Here is a 19,742-nt window from a genome sequence, read left to right on the forward strand (position 1 = left end):
TGAACTTCCATCAGCCGAGTGAAACGGCATTGATGGGCGTGCACTTTCTCACGCTGGCTGGTTGACGCGTGGGCGTGATCTTTCGCTCCCTGGATGACGCGTGGGCATGCTTTTCAGCAAAGCATACACTTAATGCAAAATATGCTAAATAAACCACCGGGAGACTGCATTTATTAGTTATTATTTACTAGAATAATCTTGATTGTTCTATAAACACCATGCACTGTGCTGTTTTGTACCTTTTTTGTGTTTTTCAGTTTTCCTTATTTTCTCCTGTAAAGCTGCTTTGGAACAATGCACATTGTGAAAAGCGCTATATAAATAAAATTGAATTGAATCGAATTGTCCAATAAGGGACTAAGAACTCTTGTTACGAAACAGGAATCCATGTTCGAAAAAACTTTCAGAACCTTGGCGGAGTGAAACGAGCACAGAAATACTACGTCATACGTTCAACTCGTTTTTTGACAAGTTGACCATGTTAATCTTGAGAAGCCAGCACGTTAAACCGTGTAAAGAAGTCAGAATGCATGAAAAAGCATGTTACCTCATCTTTAAGATCGCTGACTTTTGGTGTGTGACGTTGAGATCTCTAAACCTCTAGAGGAGAGTCTTTTTCTTTGAGGGAGACAAAGCAGGCCACTTAAGCAAAAGTCTCCATGTGTTCCTCAGTTAATCTCATTGCTGTCTACAAGAAACAATTTGCGTCTTTTCCAGACATGCATTTGGGAGGAGTCTGTTAGGACGTAGCCTGTGTCTTTAATCCCAACCCATAATCCTCTGCACCTGATGTGAGAGCTAAAGTGGCAGGTGCACTCTGTCATATGTGTCTGGTGCTTCGGTGTTAAGTGAGATGTGGGAATTTAAGCCTGAAAATCAGGCTTAATTTTGTAGAGAAGGAACGAAAATAGTCTGTTTTTCTCTTTTATCATCATCTTTCACATTTACACTGCACCTTGGCAGGGGATGGTAATATTATACTAATATATACTAACATTTCTAGTCCTTGCCCTGAGCACAGCTTTACACAAACACATGCTGCAGGGTACAGTTGGCAGACTCTGGACGCTGGCACAATGTGAGATGTTATTAATAGTCGAATAAGCACTGAGGAGTGTAGTTACTGATTTTAGCTGCATGACCACTAACCACTAGTGAGTGAATATGACCTACATTCAATGTGACCGTGTGAGTGGCCAGGAGATGGCGTTGTGAGATGAACACAGGGTTGCAAGACTTTGACATGCATCTTTAAAATTGCATACAATACTACTTGTACAGTCAGTATTATTCTTGTAGTAGTATTTTCTGAATGGTTTGCCCTGATTTGCAAAATAAGAACTGTAGTATACAGCTGGATCACACTGTTTGAGTTTCTGTATCCCAAAATGCACTTCCATTTTCACTGTGATTGATGAACCTGAGCTAAAATCAACCACTGTTTCTAGTATTTACAAGTCTTTAGTTTAGAAATGATAACTGGATGCCACAATGTGTACAGTAGTGAGGTCATGATGATAAATATACAGTAGCACAGTTTTAAATGGTTGCATACAGTTTCATAATACTTATAGAACATACGGCTTACTATTTTTATGTGCACTGATTTCACCTATTTCAACTAAAAACTTTGTTTAAAAACTGCTTTAATTTTTTAGATAAAAAAATTGGCTGACTTTACCGTTTTTTTTGTATAACCTAAAAAATCTATCTAAACCGTCAGTGGTCCATTGGACTGGGTTTAAATCCCAGCTTGTTGTCCTTTCCCACAATTTCCTTCTCTCTCATCCCGCAATTTTCTGTCTCTCTCGCCACTGTCCTGTCAATATAAAAGCTACAAAGGCCAAAAAATATAAATAGCTTTACCAATTTCAACCTTTTTTTAGGTCAGTTCAATATCATTTCTATTCAAGTGACTTGTAAAGCCAGTTTGATTTGACTTTAAGGAAGCTTTTGAGTTTTCAAGTCGAATTTTTTGCAACGTAGTATGTACTGAATATCCTAACTAGTTTTTGAACCCTTTAAAAATGTATTAACTCTAAACGGGTGTGTTAATTCTGAGCCAGTTTAGCTCAGTTTCAGTGCACATGAGGATGTTCATCCGCCCTGAGTGAACCCAACTTGAGTTTGTCCTTAAAGGTCAGAGGCAGGGTCAGCTGACTGATGACCCTCCAGAGATTTAGCACCACTGAAAATTCAGTTTAAGCACAAATAGGAAATATTATGATGCAATCATTTATACAATGATGAAACCTCTGTCTCCATTTAAAGCAGTATGCAAGTTTTAGAAGTCATTTACATGTTTTACAAATGGAGAAAGCACACCCACCGGTCACTAGAACACACAAACTAATAGTTCATCTATCATTTTAATCTCTGATGCTAAGCGTGTGTATGTGTGGGAGAGAGAGAGGGAGACAGGAGATGTGAAGGCCGGGTCTCTGGCAATGACTTTTGTTTTATTCATTAACCCCAAAACATGAGTTTTATAGAAGGTCCAACCCAGACACACCCTCATAAATCACATTGAGCGGGTTAGTGTGTGTGCGTGAGGTGGGGGCGCACTTAAAAATCAAGAGGCTAAAGGGATAAGCAGTAGTGTGTGTGTAATTGATGCCCTCTCTGTCCTGGTGCAGCTGTCAGGGTGTAGCATATGTTTGTGAGGTACGCCGTGATTAATAACACGCACACAGATGCACACAGACGCGTCAGTTTAGTTCATTATGATTCTTGCAAAACAATCCCTCTGTACAATTGTAGCAGTAGCTGATGCACTGCCAAAGTGCCTTAAAATGCATAGCTTTGTTCGATGCATTTCCCCTGAAACAGGAAGTTAGGGTGGGACATATTGAGTGGCCCCTCCCCTTTTTAAAATAGCCTAGTGTTTAGTTGACCTCACATCTTGGAATTTGATAACAAGCCTGAAGTGCCAAATGATGTCTTAAAAATCATACATCTGTTTTGGTGGAAGTGAGTGAGTGTATGTTTTGAATGCTTATATCTTGTAAATGTAAATTTGGTCAATGTTTTGGAGCGTTCTAGTTTATAAACATCATACTAAAAGCCATAACATTTTTTTTAAAACAGTTTAAATTCATTGGGATTTTTTATTTCAGAATTTCTTGTGGTTTCCTGTGTCTGCCTATTTATTTACATCTACTTTGTGTTTACCTCATTCTGTATTACAGTGATTCTCAGTTTATCCAGCATTTAGTATTGAATGGTGGCATCCAAGCTCGAAATTTGCATTTTACTTTATCATCTTGTTTTAATTCCTTATTTATTGATATAATCTTTTTTATTGTCGCTTTGTGAATTATCAACCCGGTTTCACATCATCCAGTGCTGAATTTTTTACATTTTTTCATCACACTAGTTAAGATTAATATTGTTTCTTAAGAATTTTCCTGGTGAACACTGTCATTTTAAAGGTTTTTTTTAATACAATGTGTATGTGTAAATCAAGAGGATTAGGGAAGATTTTATTATAGATGATGGTGAGGGGGTGGGATGCATTAGACACGCCCCCTTCTCCAGATCGCTCTTTGTGTCTGGGCGCAGGTTCATGCACTCTGGTTTTTATTCATGGCTCTTGCTCATTGCTTGTTACTCTATAACGTGTGCCCGTGTGTTCGTCGCCTGCAGGGTTCTTGTGCGTCACTGTGATACAGATCACCTGGAGATTTGATTGGCAGGTCCCTGGGGGTATCGTTTCAGATGGGACACCCCGCTGATGATCTACAGAGAGAGTCATTGAAATTGAAATATGGTAATGCAAGTCCAGGCCGCTCATGTGACGCATGTTGACATTTTCATGGCTGGTTTTAAATCAGTCTCTCTTTCTTTCTTTTTCTATCTGTCTCTCTTCTTCTCTCTCATTTTCTTTCTTCTGACACAAAACGATAACTAAGGATTTAAAGTAAGTCCACTGTCGAGCTCAAAGGACGGCAGAAACGCAGATGTCTTTGACATCATTATAAAAGATGACACTGTAAAAAGGTTTCTTAAGAGAGTTTCAAGGAATAGTTAACCCTGTTCACCCTCATCCCAGATATTTAAGACAGCGTTTTCAATAAAAAAGTTGTTTGTGTTAAACTGATGAAGAAATCATATGCATTTTGGAGGGTAAGTTATGGGTTTTTGAATCTGTATTAGGAAAAAAACTCTCTCCCTCTTTCTGAGGCCTTAAGGCATGGCTGTGGATGAAACGTTAGCATTTGATGTTCAGTACAGTCTTTTATTACCCCCGTTTGGACAGCTCGGCACAGATTTGAAGGTAGACGCTAATGGACACCATCCCCCTCACACACACACACACACACACACACACACCTGAACCTGCTCATTAAACCCAAGAGAGAAGGACAGATGGAGAGAGAGGAGTGCCGAGTGGGATAATGAGGTATTGTGGGCGGAGTCCAGCCTGTTCTGATGTGACTGTATGAAATGACATCAGACAGTTCAGAGTTTATGATGGGTTTGTGTGAGGTCACAGACTGGACCTGCATACACACACACACACACACACATTATATGTAAATAAGTTGATGTGGAATGCCTAGTGCTAAAAACAAAATATATGGCGAATATATAGTCTTACCTTACCGGCATTTTTGTTCCATAAATATTGCAACATGAATACTAGATTATTGGAGGCATTTCACCGCAGTTCACATGTGCATTTCCACAATATTTAGAGAGCACTTTATCTTACGTAAGATGAGGGTTGAGAATCTGAAAACGGTTATGCTGGGAAACAAAACCACAAAAACAAATGATTACACTGCTGTGGGGCATATTGCACAAAATGTTGATACAGAAGCATATGAAAGTTTTTCCTTGAATCTGTAATTACTGGGTGAAATGCAACAGCAGTGGGATCGATTTTTAACGCGAGTCAAACTGGAATTGCGAGTTTTGATTATATGTAACATCAGATAATTGGATAAAGATGGTAATTAAATGTTCAAAACCGTTGTTTCCTTTCAATGCTTTGATACTTGTTTGTTCTTTTTGCACACATGCCTAATAACTTTGTTCTTGTGTTCCTGTAATTATTATTATGTGAAAATCACTATTTACCCGTGTTTATAATAATTCTCATAATTATACTGTAGCTTGTTTTTCTGGATCTGCAGAAGAGAATTATGAAAGGTATTTACATTTGGTCAGGAGTTTTCAAGAGTCGGATTGCTATCGGACAAATGTAATTCAATTCAATTTTATTTAAGTAGCGCTTTTCACAATGTGCATTGTTCCAAAGCAACTTCACAGGAAAACATAAGAAGAACAGAAAAGGTCAAACACGGCACAGTTCAAGCAAGATCATTCTAGTAAATAATATCTAATAAATGCAGTCTCCCGGTGAGCAAGCCAACACTGCCCTGTGGCGAGGAACCCAAACTCCAATGATAAATAAATGGAGAAAAAAACCTCGGGAGAAACCAGTCTCAGCCGGGAGGGCCAGATCTCCTCTGACTTGTCACAGCTGCACTCAGTGACTTTGATTCAAAGTTACTCAGTAAATGTTTATGAAGAATAGGGAGAGCTTATTAGTTGTGATTTAGGAAATTTCATTTTGTTGAAACTGTTTAGGTCTAATTTGGTTTTATTTTGTGATCGATATCAGAAAACAGAGGAATATTATAAGCTGGGAAAATAGAAATGGCATAATGTAAATGAGTGCAGCTATAACTTCAAACTGCTGCCATGTGATATTTAATGCTCAAGTTAACATTAAATACTAAGTATTGTAAATTTAGCATTAATGTGACAAGTAGTCCGCCTTTGTATGTAAACAATAAGCACACCTGGTAGTTTAGGCCGTATGCATAAATTTCTCACACAAAAATGAAATCAGTTGTGTGCATATAGTTAAGGAATAGACTGCGTTTATATCAGTTCCTCGAAGGCACATTTATGTGAGCAGGTGTTAATGAAATAAAAGAACACTTTGCATCACATGCAGTTTGCAAAAAAAAGTGCTACAATATTACTACCAGTACTTTTTAAAAACAAACAGAAACAATAGAAAGCACTTTAAGGTTTTGGTCTAGTTAAAGGTCCTGTGAATAAAATTTAGCAGCATCTGGTGGTGAGGTTGCGAATTACATCCAACGGCTTACTCCACCCCTCCCCCTTCCTTTCGAAGCACTACGGCGGCTCCCACAGGACAAAGATGTCGTCATGTTTTCACTTCATTGCCGAAGGAGATAACGCATCTACGAAACGCGCTCATTAGAGCAGTTTGTCCATTTAGGGCTACTGTAGAAACAACATGGTGAATTCCATGCAAGGGGACCCGCTGTGTATGTCGATAGAAATAGCTCATCCTAAGGTAAGAAAAACATAACGCTTCAATATGTAAGATCTCTATACACCTCTGAAGGCAGGTATGTAATTTATATTGCATTTATGTCAATAAATCCTCCAAAACCTGGACCTTTAAGTGCACATATGAGAGATTGACAGATCAGATTGAGAAAGGAGACTCATTCCACTTTAGCTCAATCTGATATGAATATAAATATGCTCACTAGTGACTCAAAGGCAGTGGTAAGGATTGAATATTTAAATATCAGTGTATTGCTTTGGTGTCTCGTTGTAGTTTTATAGCTGGAGTCACACACGTGTAAAGTGATTATGAACACTGTAGTGGATCTTTGGCTCACCTCATGCGTGAAATTAATTTATGTGATTCAGAATGTCACTTGGATGTAAGAGTTAAAGACCGGATGAGCGCACAAATGCACACACACTCCATCGCTCTCTTATAGCAGTGCAGTCATGCAGTCAAGTGTATCATTTCTATGAAAAGTGAAAAGGACGTTTTAGACTTTACTGCTTTATTTTGTCATCAAATTAGCATTTGACTTTTAATTGTGCAATGTAAATCGTTTTGGATTTGCTGTGGTTTGCAGTGATAAGTATGTGATCTCTGGAGTGTAAATGACAGCTGACATTTGTCTTCACAGCCCACTTCATATTTGAATTTACATTGCACTTAGTTATATTCTACTCCACATTTGACTTTATATAAAATGTTCAATTTCAGGTTACATTTGGAATCAGTTTCACTTTAATGTGATTTTTCAGAAAAGGAGTAGATTACATGTACAAATGTGCAGTATGTGTGTACTGTATGTGCCAGGGTGTAAAACAAGATGTTCTTCTGCAGAAATACATAACATATGTACCAGAAGAATCTGCTGTGTGCTTTAGTCTCAGGATCTCCTGTGGGTGGATGTGAGCTGTGACTTTAATACCCAGAATCCTCATAAAGCCTTTACCCAAAATGAGCATCTTTGCAGTATCCTGAAGTAGGCGTGTGTTCCTGAATCCCTTTGAATTATGGCTGAGTTAAGTAGGCCAGAAAATGCTGACTCGTGACTCAGATATCAGATAATTTCATGCCCAGTCTCCCAGTAATGGTGTGTGGGCATATGCCTCTATGTATGTGTGTCTGAGAGTGTATGTAGGCCAGGGCTGACTCAGATAGAAGACACCAGAGCATGATGGGTAGGAGACACAGAGATGATGTGCTTCTGACATGCAGGTAGATACTGTCCACACTGCTTCCGTAGAGGTCACAGAGGTTTCTTGTGCTATAGTAGTATCTTTGTTTGGTGGAGAAATGAAAATGTGAATGTTAGTTTAACAATTCTGCCACCCTGTTGTCCTTTTAAACCTGTGGGATTTTCATTCTTCTGCATGACACAAAAGAAGATATTTTGAAAAATGTCAGTAACCATTTACTTCTATTATATGGACACAAAACCAATGCCAAGTCAATTGGTTTCTGTTACCAACGTTTATCAAAAACTCTTGTATTCTGCGGAAGAAAAAAAATCATACAGGTTTGAAATGACAAGCAGGTGTGTAAGTAATGACAGAATTTCCATTTTGAAGGTGAACAATTCCTTTAAGTATCGCTGCATGAACCTTGTCATAAGGGTGGGTTAAGAGCCCTTAAGACAAATGAAGCCCTTGTCATCGTTGGTGTAGTCTCTTGACCTAAACACTATTTATGGGATTAAAGTGGACTCCTCTTCAGATTAATCCTGCTGTTGAACATGCAAACTGATGGAGAGAGAAACGGAGGGGGATAGGAGATAAGAGATATGGTTTTAGACTGCGAATAGTGTCCTTAAGTCTTCATTAAAACTAGATAAACCAGTAAGCCACAAAAAAAACTATTGCAAAATAGCAGAAAAAAATGCTCTGGTTTTTTTAGACCTCAAATACTGCAAAGAAAACACGTTCATATTCACTTTAAAGCAATACAACAGTAATATTTGTATTTAGGAAAAGTTCAACAATTATTCTTTATGTAATAACCTTTATTTTTATCACAGTTTTTATGTGTTTTGTCAGGCTGTCAGTCTTTCGCCTTGCTGTTGGATGACTTCGTCACCCCTGAGGTTTGATTTGGTTGAAATTCAACAGACACCGGAATGGCCACAATACATCTAGAAATGATGATTTAATTCAAATGGTCTTTTTCGTTGCCGCATGTATGTATGCATTTAAAAAAACATGAAATATTTATGGCTAAAAGACAGAGACAAAATAGATTAAATACAAAGAGCTTGCAAATCTTCATGAATCATATTCCAGTCTGCCTCTATTGTGCTTTGTGTTGACATTCGACATGTTGAAGCTGATCTCAGTGAAAACAGTGAGATCTTTGTTGGCAAAATGTGTAAAGTGTCTGTGAATGTGCCAATGTAAACACTGCCCCACCTACCCAACCATGTGGGACAGGCTGGTGTTAAACAGATGGAGAAAAGTACAATGGCAGCGGGAGAGCATGTGTTCGAGTGTAAATATCAGAAGTTTCATATAGATGCCATGACGCTTGGTGTTTGCTAAGGCAAGAATTTCGATTGCTATTGTTTAAAACAAAAAGTGTTAAACTTTGGTGTGTAACTAATACCACACGGTTTGTCCTACAGACATGTGTGTTGTTGTGCTGTTACTAATTTGATTTTGGCCTGAAGAAACCTATACAGACTTTCTTTGAAGGAAGGTTATCGAGGGACCTGAATATCAAAGAAACTTTAAGGTGAGTGATGTCACAGCAGATCAGGCCACTGATGTTTGTCATTGAAGAAAAGAGGCTTTAGGTCGGGACTAAAATGGAAAGTCTTTCTCTTGTGTCTGTGTTAAGCCTCAGAGAGCGTGTGAGAGAGACTGTGGGTCATGTTTGCATGTGCTGTGAATACTCGCCCAGGAACCAGAATGGGCTGTGAAATTAATTTGTTACTGAATGGACTTTGAGAGTCAGAAGAAGGTCAGAACTCTTTGGATGTCTGTCAGATGGCTGCGTGTAATCAAAAAATGTGCTCCGGCTGGGATCCAGACTGTGACATTGAACACGAACGGCAGGAACTTTGAGTCAATAAATCATATGGCAGCGAAGAGAAGTGTCTCCCAAGCCCCCAAAAAATCAATTTTACAATGTTCCCATTTAAGGTAAGAAGACATTTTACTGTTATGCATTAGCAAATTCTATTAAGTTGGCCGGGTCTAAAATTAGCATGTTTGTAAATTAGAGGTAACGTGTTGGCAGTGGTTGAGCCACCATGCAACATTAGAAGAGAAGATGAACATTCAAAGTTTGAGACCACACTGGAAATTTCACTTTATTTTTAGATAAAAATCCCAAAGATTTAGGGTTAGAAAAGAACAACCCTGTTGTAAAAAACAGCATATGCTGGGTTAGGTATGTTTGATGCTGGTTCGTGCTGGATAAAGCTGGTCATGTGCTGGTTCCTCACCAGCTTAAACCAGCGCAAACCAGCATCAAAACATTCCTAACCCAGCATGTGCTGTTTTGTTTCAACAGGGAAGGAAGTGTATGCCATGAAATTATAAGGGGAAATGTGATGTTCTGCACCATTTTTAAGTTGATTGCTAATCAAATAAGCAAATTTATATACAACAAATTTATATATAATTTCTTTTACTTCAAATTTTATGCCCGGTTTCACAGACAAGGCTTAGTCCCCGACTAAAATGAATTTTTGAGCTTTCAAAATAACTTGCCCTGACATATCTTAAAATACGTCTTGCACCATTGTTTTGTCTTAAGATGCACACCAGAAATGTTTTTTCCAAGGCATTTAAAAGAAAGTGACTTAAATGAACTAATTTAACTATGGCATAGTCCTGGCTTAAGCTAAGCCTTGTCTGCGTGTGAAACCTTCATGTTTTTGATGACATCATGTTAATTCTGTTTAATTGAATTAGAAAATGAATGCAGAATATAAGTACAGTAGTTTGAAATGAAATTGGCCTTATAAAATGATGCAGATCATTTTTTCGTGGGAATATAATGAATGTTTAATCAAAAGTTATGTTATTATGACTGAGTGATGTGTGAATATTAATGATAGATTTAGATATACATCTGAGCTCATGGGTTTAGTTTAGACACCCCTTTCTATGTATATTGTTACATAATATTGAATAGCCATTCTTTATTAGAATAGATTTGGATTTTGGATGAGAAATGATGTTCATATTGGTTGAAATATTATTTCATTATGCACATTCAACACACTAGGATGTTGATCTCAACTGATCATCATCTGACCCAGTGAGGTCAAAGGTCGTTATTTCCCAGACTAAATCTTGAGGTCAAGGGATCATCGATAGATCAATGAAATGTGTCATCATTTTAGCTGTGTGTGTGAATCTGTAATCTTCACGTAGGTCATACAGTAGGTCAAAGAGCACTCGTAAACGTTATAGGTCAGTTTTATGCAGTTTAACGTCATCCAATCAGTTTGTTGTTAATTGGTTAGTTCATAGTGACATCACAGTGTGGGGAAGTTCTTCAAAAGCTCCTCTCAGTCATACAAGCACACCAACACACTAAACTTAACCTCCATAAGTATAAGAAAGAGCATTAGTTTACTCATTCGACTGATTTATCGCCCCTCGTAATGGCATTTGGGTACAATAATTAGACATGGTTAAAAATGCATTTGACTTGGACTTAATCACAATCTGGCACATTTTTTAATGTGAAATTTATGCATGATGTACTTTTTATTATTTTAGTAAAAAAGAACACTGTTTAAATCTAAACATCACTTTGAGTAAATATGTGTCCACTATACTTGGAGATATATAGAGATGTGTTTCCATGGCGTTTACATCCATAAAAAGAAGTTCTTCAACACCACCATGAAAAATGATAGTTGCTTTAATCATTTTTCATTAAGCAGACGGTTGTTTTAAATGAAGCTTTAACATTTTAAAGCGTGCGTGAGTGCATATTTTGTGTTTGATCACTGAATCAGCATATGGTTGAGCTAATAACACACACGCACAGTCTCCAACAGCTGTTAACATCTGTAAACATGTGTGTTCTCTGCAGTCCTGGCTAAACTTTAAACTGTGACTCAAACGGAGTCACGTCCTGCTATTTATAATCGTACCCCCCCGTCTTTATCTGTCTCGCCACACAGACACGCACGCGAACACATTTCAGCTCCCTGCGAGAGCTCCTACCTGACATTGAGAGCGCTGATCGCATCATATCGCATGAGACAAATAATTAGCCGTGAACACGTAAGACACTCTTTCCCCTTCCTCTTTCCCTCCATCGCTTGCATAAGAGTCTGCACATTGCCTTGTTTTGTGGCCGGGGGACATTCTTGGCCCTTCATTAATGGCCAACACAAAGCCGCATTGATCAGAGGGCCCGTGTGAATGAGACGGGCATTAGACACAGACACTCTCTCGGGTCCTCATCATACTCATGGGTTCCAGTGCACAATGAAATCTTCTGTGGGTCCACTGCCCCCAGGAAAAGGCGGACACGGAGTACCCCACACACAGACGGTCATCTTCAATAGTGAAGTTATGAAGGGTTGTAGCTCAGTCTGTTCTTATCTGATGTCTTGAGAGAGTGTGTACGGCTTGAGGAAGTTTGTGGGACAGTTGTTTAAGTGTCGTGGTGCGTGGTGTGGAGTCTTTCAAGAACCGAGCCAAAGACTCAGACCAGGACGTATGGAGAGCAGCGCATGGGGAGATAGTGAGCGCTGTGGTCCTCTGTCATCCATAATCTCTTGACTTTTGGGTAGATCATTGGTGGAATAACCTTTCGTTTGCATCTTCATCAATACGTAAATGAAAAGACGCAAGTTTATCCCAAAGGATTTGAGAGGTGTCAGCCGTTTTTGTTATGGATGGTGCATCTTCAGGAAACCTCGGGATGTGTATTCTGCCTATAGATAGAATTGTAAAGAGAAGCATAAACAATTTATCCTGTGGAAAAGACCAAATATAATTTCCAGAGAGGTAGAATAGACTTCTATGTAGGCTAAGCAACCTCATGTGAACATTTGATAGAGGTTCTTCTAAGGTTGTGGTTGAGTTTACATCAGTCAAGTGTGATCTCGACATGACTCTGGCAGCGCGGCTGGATGATCTGGAGATGACACTGGAGCACATGCTAATGGATGTGTTTGTAAGTCAAATTCGATTCTTTTCATTTCTCCCTTTTTGGTTGTTGTGGCTCTCCCATCTCTTCCAGCTTCTGATTGAGAGCGCGGTGGTGATGATGTTGAAGTTTTACCGCTGTCAATAATTCAGTCATCTCATGTGAGTGGCAGACCTCACAGATTCTTGGATGTTTTACACTGTGGGTGTATGTCACTGTTGGTGTGTGTGGCAATTTTCCTCTTGCAGTACATTTATTAGTGTATTTGTAAGTTTATGTGTTGCATATTTTTGTGCATTTGAGTGTATGGTTGCATGTGGTTATGTGCACACAAGCATATCTGTGTGTGCATAAAATAGTTGCGTTAAAACAATATTAAAAATAACACATAATGTGTTCATATTAAAGTGAAAGTTCACCCAAAAATGGAAAATTCTGTTATTATTAACTCACCCTCTTGTCATTTCAAACCTGTATGACTTCCTTCCTTCCGCAGAACACAAAAGACAATATTTAAAAGAAAGTTGGTACCCGAAAAGCACTGTACCCCATTCACTTCTATTGTATGGACACAAAACCAATGCAAGCGAATGGGGGCCAGTTAACAACATTTTTCAAAATATCTTCTTTTGTGCTCTGCGGAAGTAAGAAAGTCATACAGGTTTTAAATGACAAAGGGGTGAGTAAATGATGAGAGAATAAAAATTTGGGGCGAACTATCCCTTTAACACATCCATTTTCAGAGTGTAGTGGTAATAATATGATTGTTTATACTCAAGGCTTTGAATAAACCCCCAGTGTTAAACTTACGATTGTCTCCCAGCAGATGATAAAATGAGATATTTAGGGGTGCAGTCTTTTGATTTGGGCCAGTAAGCAACCACACAGAGCGCGGTATAATGCTCTAAGAACCAAAACACCACAGCAACTAAAAAGCAGAGAGCCGAACAAGACACGGCAGTGAGACACAAGTCTCTTTCCCTCAGCAAGAGCCTGAAGCTTAAACAGGAAGTCTAAGAACAAAGATCTGATTATTTTTACCAGCCCTCTTATGATCCCTTCATTTTAATCTCCGGGTGGAGTTATTTTGGGAAATGATTCATTTTACTCTTGAAACGTGTGTCTGACATGAAAGGCCTGTATGTGTGATAGCTTGCTGTATGTTCTGTCATGAAATCTTTCAGAAGTAAATAATGAAAAAATATTTTCCCAGAGGTGCACGCTGCTCCAAATCACATTAATGTGTTTATTTTAATTGTACTTCGGAGTTTATAGGATTTTAAGATACTGTAGAACCAATGGAGATTTTATTCTTTGATAATTCTTATAAAAAAATCAAATACAGTTTTTAATAAACAATAATCAGTTGTGACTGTCGGATACAAGAAAACTTGTATATTAATATTTTGTGATTTTTTTAATTATTTTTAATTTTTGTATTTAATTTGATTTAATAAATCATTACTGTTGGTCACCATTCAGCAAATATTTAACAAATAAAAAGCATAAATAAGAGCTTGTCAAGTAGGACAGCATGGTGTTTAATTATTTTTCAAAATACACCGTTTATTCTGTATCGTGGTGGTCTTGGGCATGAGGTTTCCAACAATATATGAATTTCCCCCTTAAATCGTAGAAGATTATGTATAATCATTAAATAAATATTCCATATTATTTATAATGTATTAATACATTTCCACAGCTGGAGTTTGTTGGATCAGTGTGAATTAGCCTAAACACAAGTTCGAGATGCTCAAATAAAGAGATTTCAATTACAGTACGTCATGGTTTTTATATTTTGGATCAAATAAACCTGTGAATGTTTACGCATTCTCTGTATATCAAGCTGATGTTACACACTTCACCTTTGAAGAGTATGTTCACGTGTGTGTGTGTGTGTGTGTGTGTATGGGTGTGATTTAGTCATTCTGGTGGCATAGGGCATGGGCAGTAGTTTGTCACCGGTCACCATGGAAACAATGGGGTGTTGGAAAGAGCAAATCTGGCCATGACTCCATTTTATTGCCTCTTCGTCTCACACACAAAACTGCACTGTGGTGTGTGTGTGTACATGTGAGTCTCCCAATTGTAAAAGGACAGGGTGAAAAGCGGTCACAGTATAAAGTGTGTGAGAGTGTGTGTTTGTTTGGCTTTGCCTCTGTGTGCTTGGCAGTGCTTCAGCGTTCCCGAGTGATGTCTATTGTAAATGCACCTCACGCATTGTTCCAGTGTTTCAACCTGAAGAAAACTGCAGGTTCTTTCTTTCATGTTTCTCATACATAGCAACAGCCCCCAGTATTCAGATGTGTCACTTGGAACAGGACGCTCTCTCCTGCTTTCTAACTTTCTCTGGTGGGGTTCAATTGGAGTTGTGAAGAATAGGCCTTTCGTGTCGAGCGTTCACGAGTTATGCAAGATGTTTTTCAACGTGTAGGGGAAACTCCCATCATATGTTGTCCCCATTGATTCGGTCAGATTAATACTTAAAGGGGCTATGTCATGTAAAACAAGATCTTTTAAGATAAGATACTATGTAGTTCATACTATGTAGACGTAGCCTGAAATAAAGGTTATGCTGCCAACTGTTTGGAGAAACCGCCAGCAGAAGTCACTTATTTTATATGACAGCCCCCCCCCCAAAAAAAACAAATTTTCTTAGACTAAAGACTAAAATGGCAGTTTATCATTTCCTGAAATTGTTCAAATTTGATGTAATTGTAGTCATCTTTCTTTTATAATCTTATATACAATTATTTTCTTACAGTTGCTATTAACAAACATCTTTTTATTAAAAGCAGATTTTATTTGAAAAACTATATACAAATTCTATCACTATAAATTTAATAGTCTGATTTTAAAAAGACAATTATGTTCTGTTACGCCAAGTTCACACTACATGATTTTAAGCCCGGTTTGCAAGTCGTTGAGCTCACCGACAGGTCGGGCTGTGATCGGGGGCAAAACAGCGTGCGTTCAGCGCTCGCCAATCATTATGTGTGAACTAGTAAACGACTCATCAAAGAGGATCGAGTGGGGGACCGGATTGAGTCGTTGGGTGACAGAATTGTTCACAGCTCGTGTAGTGTCACGTAGTGTGAACACATTAACAACTTAAATACTCCAGACTTCACAGAGAGCAAGTCATGTGGTCTGAACAGCTCAGCGATCGGCCGACGTTTAAAGTTGTGTAAAGTGAACTTGGTTTTAGTTTCGTCAATGGTCATTTTCTTGTATTGTATGTATTTTATATACAGTATATTATATATTTGATAATGTCCTTTTGTCACTACCCTTTGTTATTTTAATATGTATAATACGTCACTTTTTGTATTAATATGCGAGTAGTAGACAAATACATGTTATTTATTAATTAATTTATATAATGAATTTTTATATTTATAATATAAAGTAGCATAAAAGAAACATGAGACACATGTACAATGTACATCTCCATCAAGAGACACATGTACGGTATTTGTCAATTACTCATGTATTTACTGTAAAGCTGCTTTGCAACGATGCAAAAGTGTCGAAATCGCTATAGAAATAAACTTGAATGAAATTGAATTGACGTTAATACATATCAATACTTGTCTTTTCCAAAGTGTATTATTCCTGGCCAGCAAATCAACGCTGCCTGCACTTGCGCTTTTTCCCATTCGTGTACCGCTCTGTGTTTCAGCCGCACCCTTTCCCACGATAACTATTACAACCTCTTTTCGTCTTCATCCAAACGTCTTCCGTTCTCACCAAAGTAGGATATTATACTGGATTCAGTTCTTGAGAACCTTGAGAAACACAACATTGTTGGTGCGGAGGGGCGTGTGTGTCTTGTTTTGCCATAATTATTCTAATTCACGAAACTCGTTTTAGATAGCATCCTCTCAAACTGCAGCATCTCGCAGTGCCGTAGGCTGAGATTATAAGGTGCAGTGTGAACAGTAAGACCCCTGCAGTTCTCCAGAACTTCATTACAACAACCTAACCTCCCCCCATGCTCTGCAGTATACGCTCTCATCTCGCTTGTGCTATTGAGGGTGTTTAGAGAGTTATTTGTGTTATTATTTTGGTTAAAGTCATTTAGCCAAACGGCAAGCATGTGACAGGTTAATTTACAGGGAACTCGTGTGTTTGGAACATGGGGCAATGGGAACATGTTCAGACCTTTGCTAAAATTGCCTGTTATGTTGAAAAACGTGCTCGCGTGTAAGGATGTGTGCGTTTATACCCCCAGGCGTTCTCTCCACCCTCAAATTGTATTATGGATGTCACTGTTACACAGGAGGTAATAGCCTGTTTGGTGAAGGGGGGGGCCGGACAACACTGTGCTGAATAAATCAATTCTCTAAATTCTGCCCGAAATAAAAAATGTCATAAGACAGTTCTCCGACAGTGGGCTTCTACCAGCGGGGTATAAATAGAAGCGGTTTTTAATATTCCTAATCTAGGCCAGCTACTGAATGAATGATGCCTAGAAAGGAGCAGGTCTTGTAAAAAAAAGCACGAAACGCCTGTCTGTCCTTCTCTGCTCTTCAGAACTAAATGAAATGAGCACCACAAGCCGCTCTTGGGAGACTGCAATTTGTCCTTCGTTCTATGCAGCTGCTCGGGTTGCTAGGGTGTCCCGGGTAGTTGCTAGGTCACTGAATCCCGACTCGGACCAAAAGAGCCCACGTCCTTTATAATTCTCTGGACCTTAAATATGGCTTTGCTTACCGCTTAATCATTTAATCACATTTTCCGAGACATGAGAACGACGTTTTCCATGGGAACCTCTAAAGTCTCTCTGACCCCTGAGAATTAATAAATAAATACCCATCAGCGCCACATCCTGTTAGTCAACCCATGTGTTTTACACGCTATGTCCCATGGTTGGGTCGAACATGTACAAAGCCAACCATTGGGTTAGTAACCTAAAACTGAAGGGATGTCATCCATTTCACTGGCAGTGAGATTAAGAGAACGATCATGTTAATTTAAGAACACATGACTGCATAGAGAGCGAAAGAGCGAGTGAGAGATTTCCTTGCTCTAATCCCTGTTAGGACATATAGGCGATAATGTTTCACATACACACACATGCAACAATCCCTAGTGTGTAATCTTGTTGGCAGCTTGGGGGTATTTTCCCTTTGTCTGTGTGTGTGTGTGTGTGTGTGTACTGTCTGGTCAAAGCAGCCATGGGATTTATAGCTAATCTGAACAGCAGATGGCAAAACATCAGATATTCTGTTTAGAGATGGGATATTTTGCACGCGCACACACACGGGCATGAACAGAAGTTTGAACATTCCTGTGCGTTGAGCCATGCAATCATACATACGTTTTAACACGTTGTCACATGCGTGTGTGTGTGTGTGTATTAATCCACTGACCTGGATTGAGTTTGACTGGAGGAAGCAATCCTGACGTATCTGGAGCACAAGCCATTCCATGGCTACTTACAGCGAGTGACAGAGAGAGAGAGAGAGAAAGAGAGCAATCTCCCTCCCACGTCTTTCTCTCGTGAAGTGAAACACTCACGCACCCTCTTCGTAAGGCAACGGCATGAAACCCCTCATAGTATGGGCTGACATCCGAACAGGAACATACTAAAGACAGCCCCTCACCAAATCTCACAGAAAGCCGAGACAATGAGTGTGTGAACACGGGGAAGAAAGAAAAACAGGCTTGGAAATTGGTGGGAGCCGTGGAGACGCTGCGAAAGAGAGGAAGAACCCGTCTGTCTGTGGCGGGACAGCAGACGCAGGACGCTCACGGGACAGACACCGGGACGCACACCATGGTGGTCCAGGCGGCCGGAACGCCCGGCAGGTCCCGCAGGCTGTTTCTCAAGCTGCCGGTGGGAACGCTGAGGAGGAATAGCGAAGACCGGGTAAGACGGAAGACAGCTCGCAAGTGTGTTTGGCTCAAGGTTATGAAAGATCTGGTGAGGCTTTTGTGTGTTAGTTAGAACTGCATTCTTGTTGCTAAAGACACAATGACGATATTTACATGCTTTCTTCAATCGACATGTACCTGCTTTGTATGCTTTACATACAGTAGAATCTCAGATCGATTTGCATTTTCCCACTAATTCTTTGTTTGGAAAACTTGTGTGCGTGTGAGCTGTGAATTGTGGTGGAATGCTCCGTAAGGCTTTTGTGTTGGTCATTGTTATGATAGCTTGAATGACGAAGTGTGTTACACAATAGTGTTTTGTCTGTTTGTTCCAGTAAAGATACAGGTATCAGATAAACATCAGAGATTGCCCAAAGCAAGCAGCGACTTGCCCGGTTGTGTGAATGGTTTTAGCAGAAAAGCACTCATACGGCAAGCTTTCACTTATAAACGCAAGCGTACACACATTGCCGCAGGGTAAAAGTTCGGTTTGTACAGATTGTGTGCATGTGAGTGTATGTGTTGGTTTGCTTTTATTGGCACTATTTGCGTGTTTATGTGGGACATTTGGTTCTTTCAATAGTGCCAGTGAATGAATACATATAGAGAAGTGTCAAGCTCAAATGTTTAGAGCTTCAGATTGTTGGAAAACCATCTTGCATGCAATTATTATAATGATTTTAAAGAGACTAGTTAGTTATGTCAGGCTGGTTATTTGGCAGATTTTTTACCGTTGATGCAGTGTTGCGATTTTAGTGAATTAGGAGCAAATATTGATATTGTGCACATGTCAATTGATATACAGTAACTAAGTTTGTCCGCACATAGCACATTAGGATTCAAAATTCAGTTTATACATAAAAAATTATTAAAAAGCGATATCTTCACTCCAGTTTTCTGAAACTTTGTGACATTGACCATGTTAACTTCTTTGTTCATAAGGTCAGATTTCCATCTTCTTTGAAACATTCTCAGATCATGCTGGGATAACATGGATCATCAGTTTAGGAATTTTTCAACTTTTATGCTCACATTGTTAATTGAATAATAATCGGTATTGAAAAACTGTATTCAGGGTGCCAATAATGTAAATAGAATCGATGTCTGTGCTTTCAGGCCAAAAAATATATATTAAGAGACCACTCCAAAATGATTTCCATTTTTCCTGAATTGAATATTTCTAGGTATGTGTTTAGGTAAAATGATCATTTTTGTTTCATACTGTGAACTAGTGACAACATTTCTACTAAATTCCAAATAAATATGTATTTTATTTGCATTTATTGGCAGGAAATTGAAGTAGGACAGAGTGGTCAAAATAACAAAAAAGATGCAATGTTTGCAAATCTTGAATACTACAAAGAAAACAAGTATAAATTATTTTTACACAACACAATACTGAAGTTTT

At 38.8% G+C, this 19,742-nt stretch overlaps 1 protein-coding gene across 5 annotated transcripts in view; it reads left to right on the forward strand.

Annotated features, from left to right (window-relative positions):
• Positions 1-19,742, forward strand: part of frmd4a (FERM domain containing 4A) — a 123,994-nt gene that overhangs the window by 39,866 nt on the left and 64,386 nt on the right. The window contains exon 1 of one of the 5 annotated variants that reach the window (XM_057347355.1): positions 11,916-12,481. The exons of 2 other annotated variants lie outside the window; for them this stretch is intronic. In XM_057347355.1, the coding sequence (XP_057203338.1) occupies positions 12,416-12,481 (66 nt within the window). In that variant the 5' untranslated portion in view covers positions 11,916-12,415. Of the gene's footprint in view, positions 1-11,915; positions 12,482-17,857; positions 18,330-19,742 lie in introns of those variants that run through there. 2 more of the 5 variants (XM_057347353.1, XM_057347352.1) reach the window with 2 other exon arrangements.

This window comes from Triplophysa rosa, linkage group LG12 (assembly GCF_024868665.1).
Source record: "Triplophysa rosa linkage group LG12, Trosa_1v2, whole genome shotgun sequence".
Lineage (NCBI taxonomy): Eukaryota > Metazoa > Chordata > Actinopteri > Cypriniformes > Nemacheilidae > Triplophysa > Triplophysa rosa.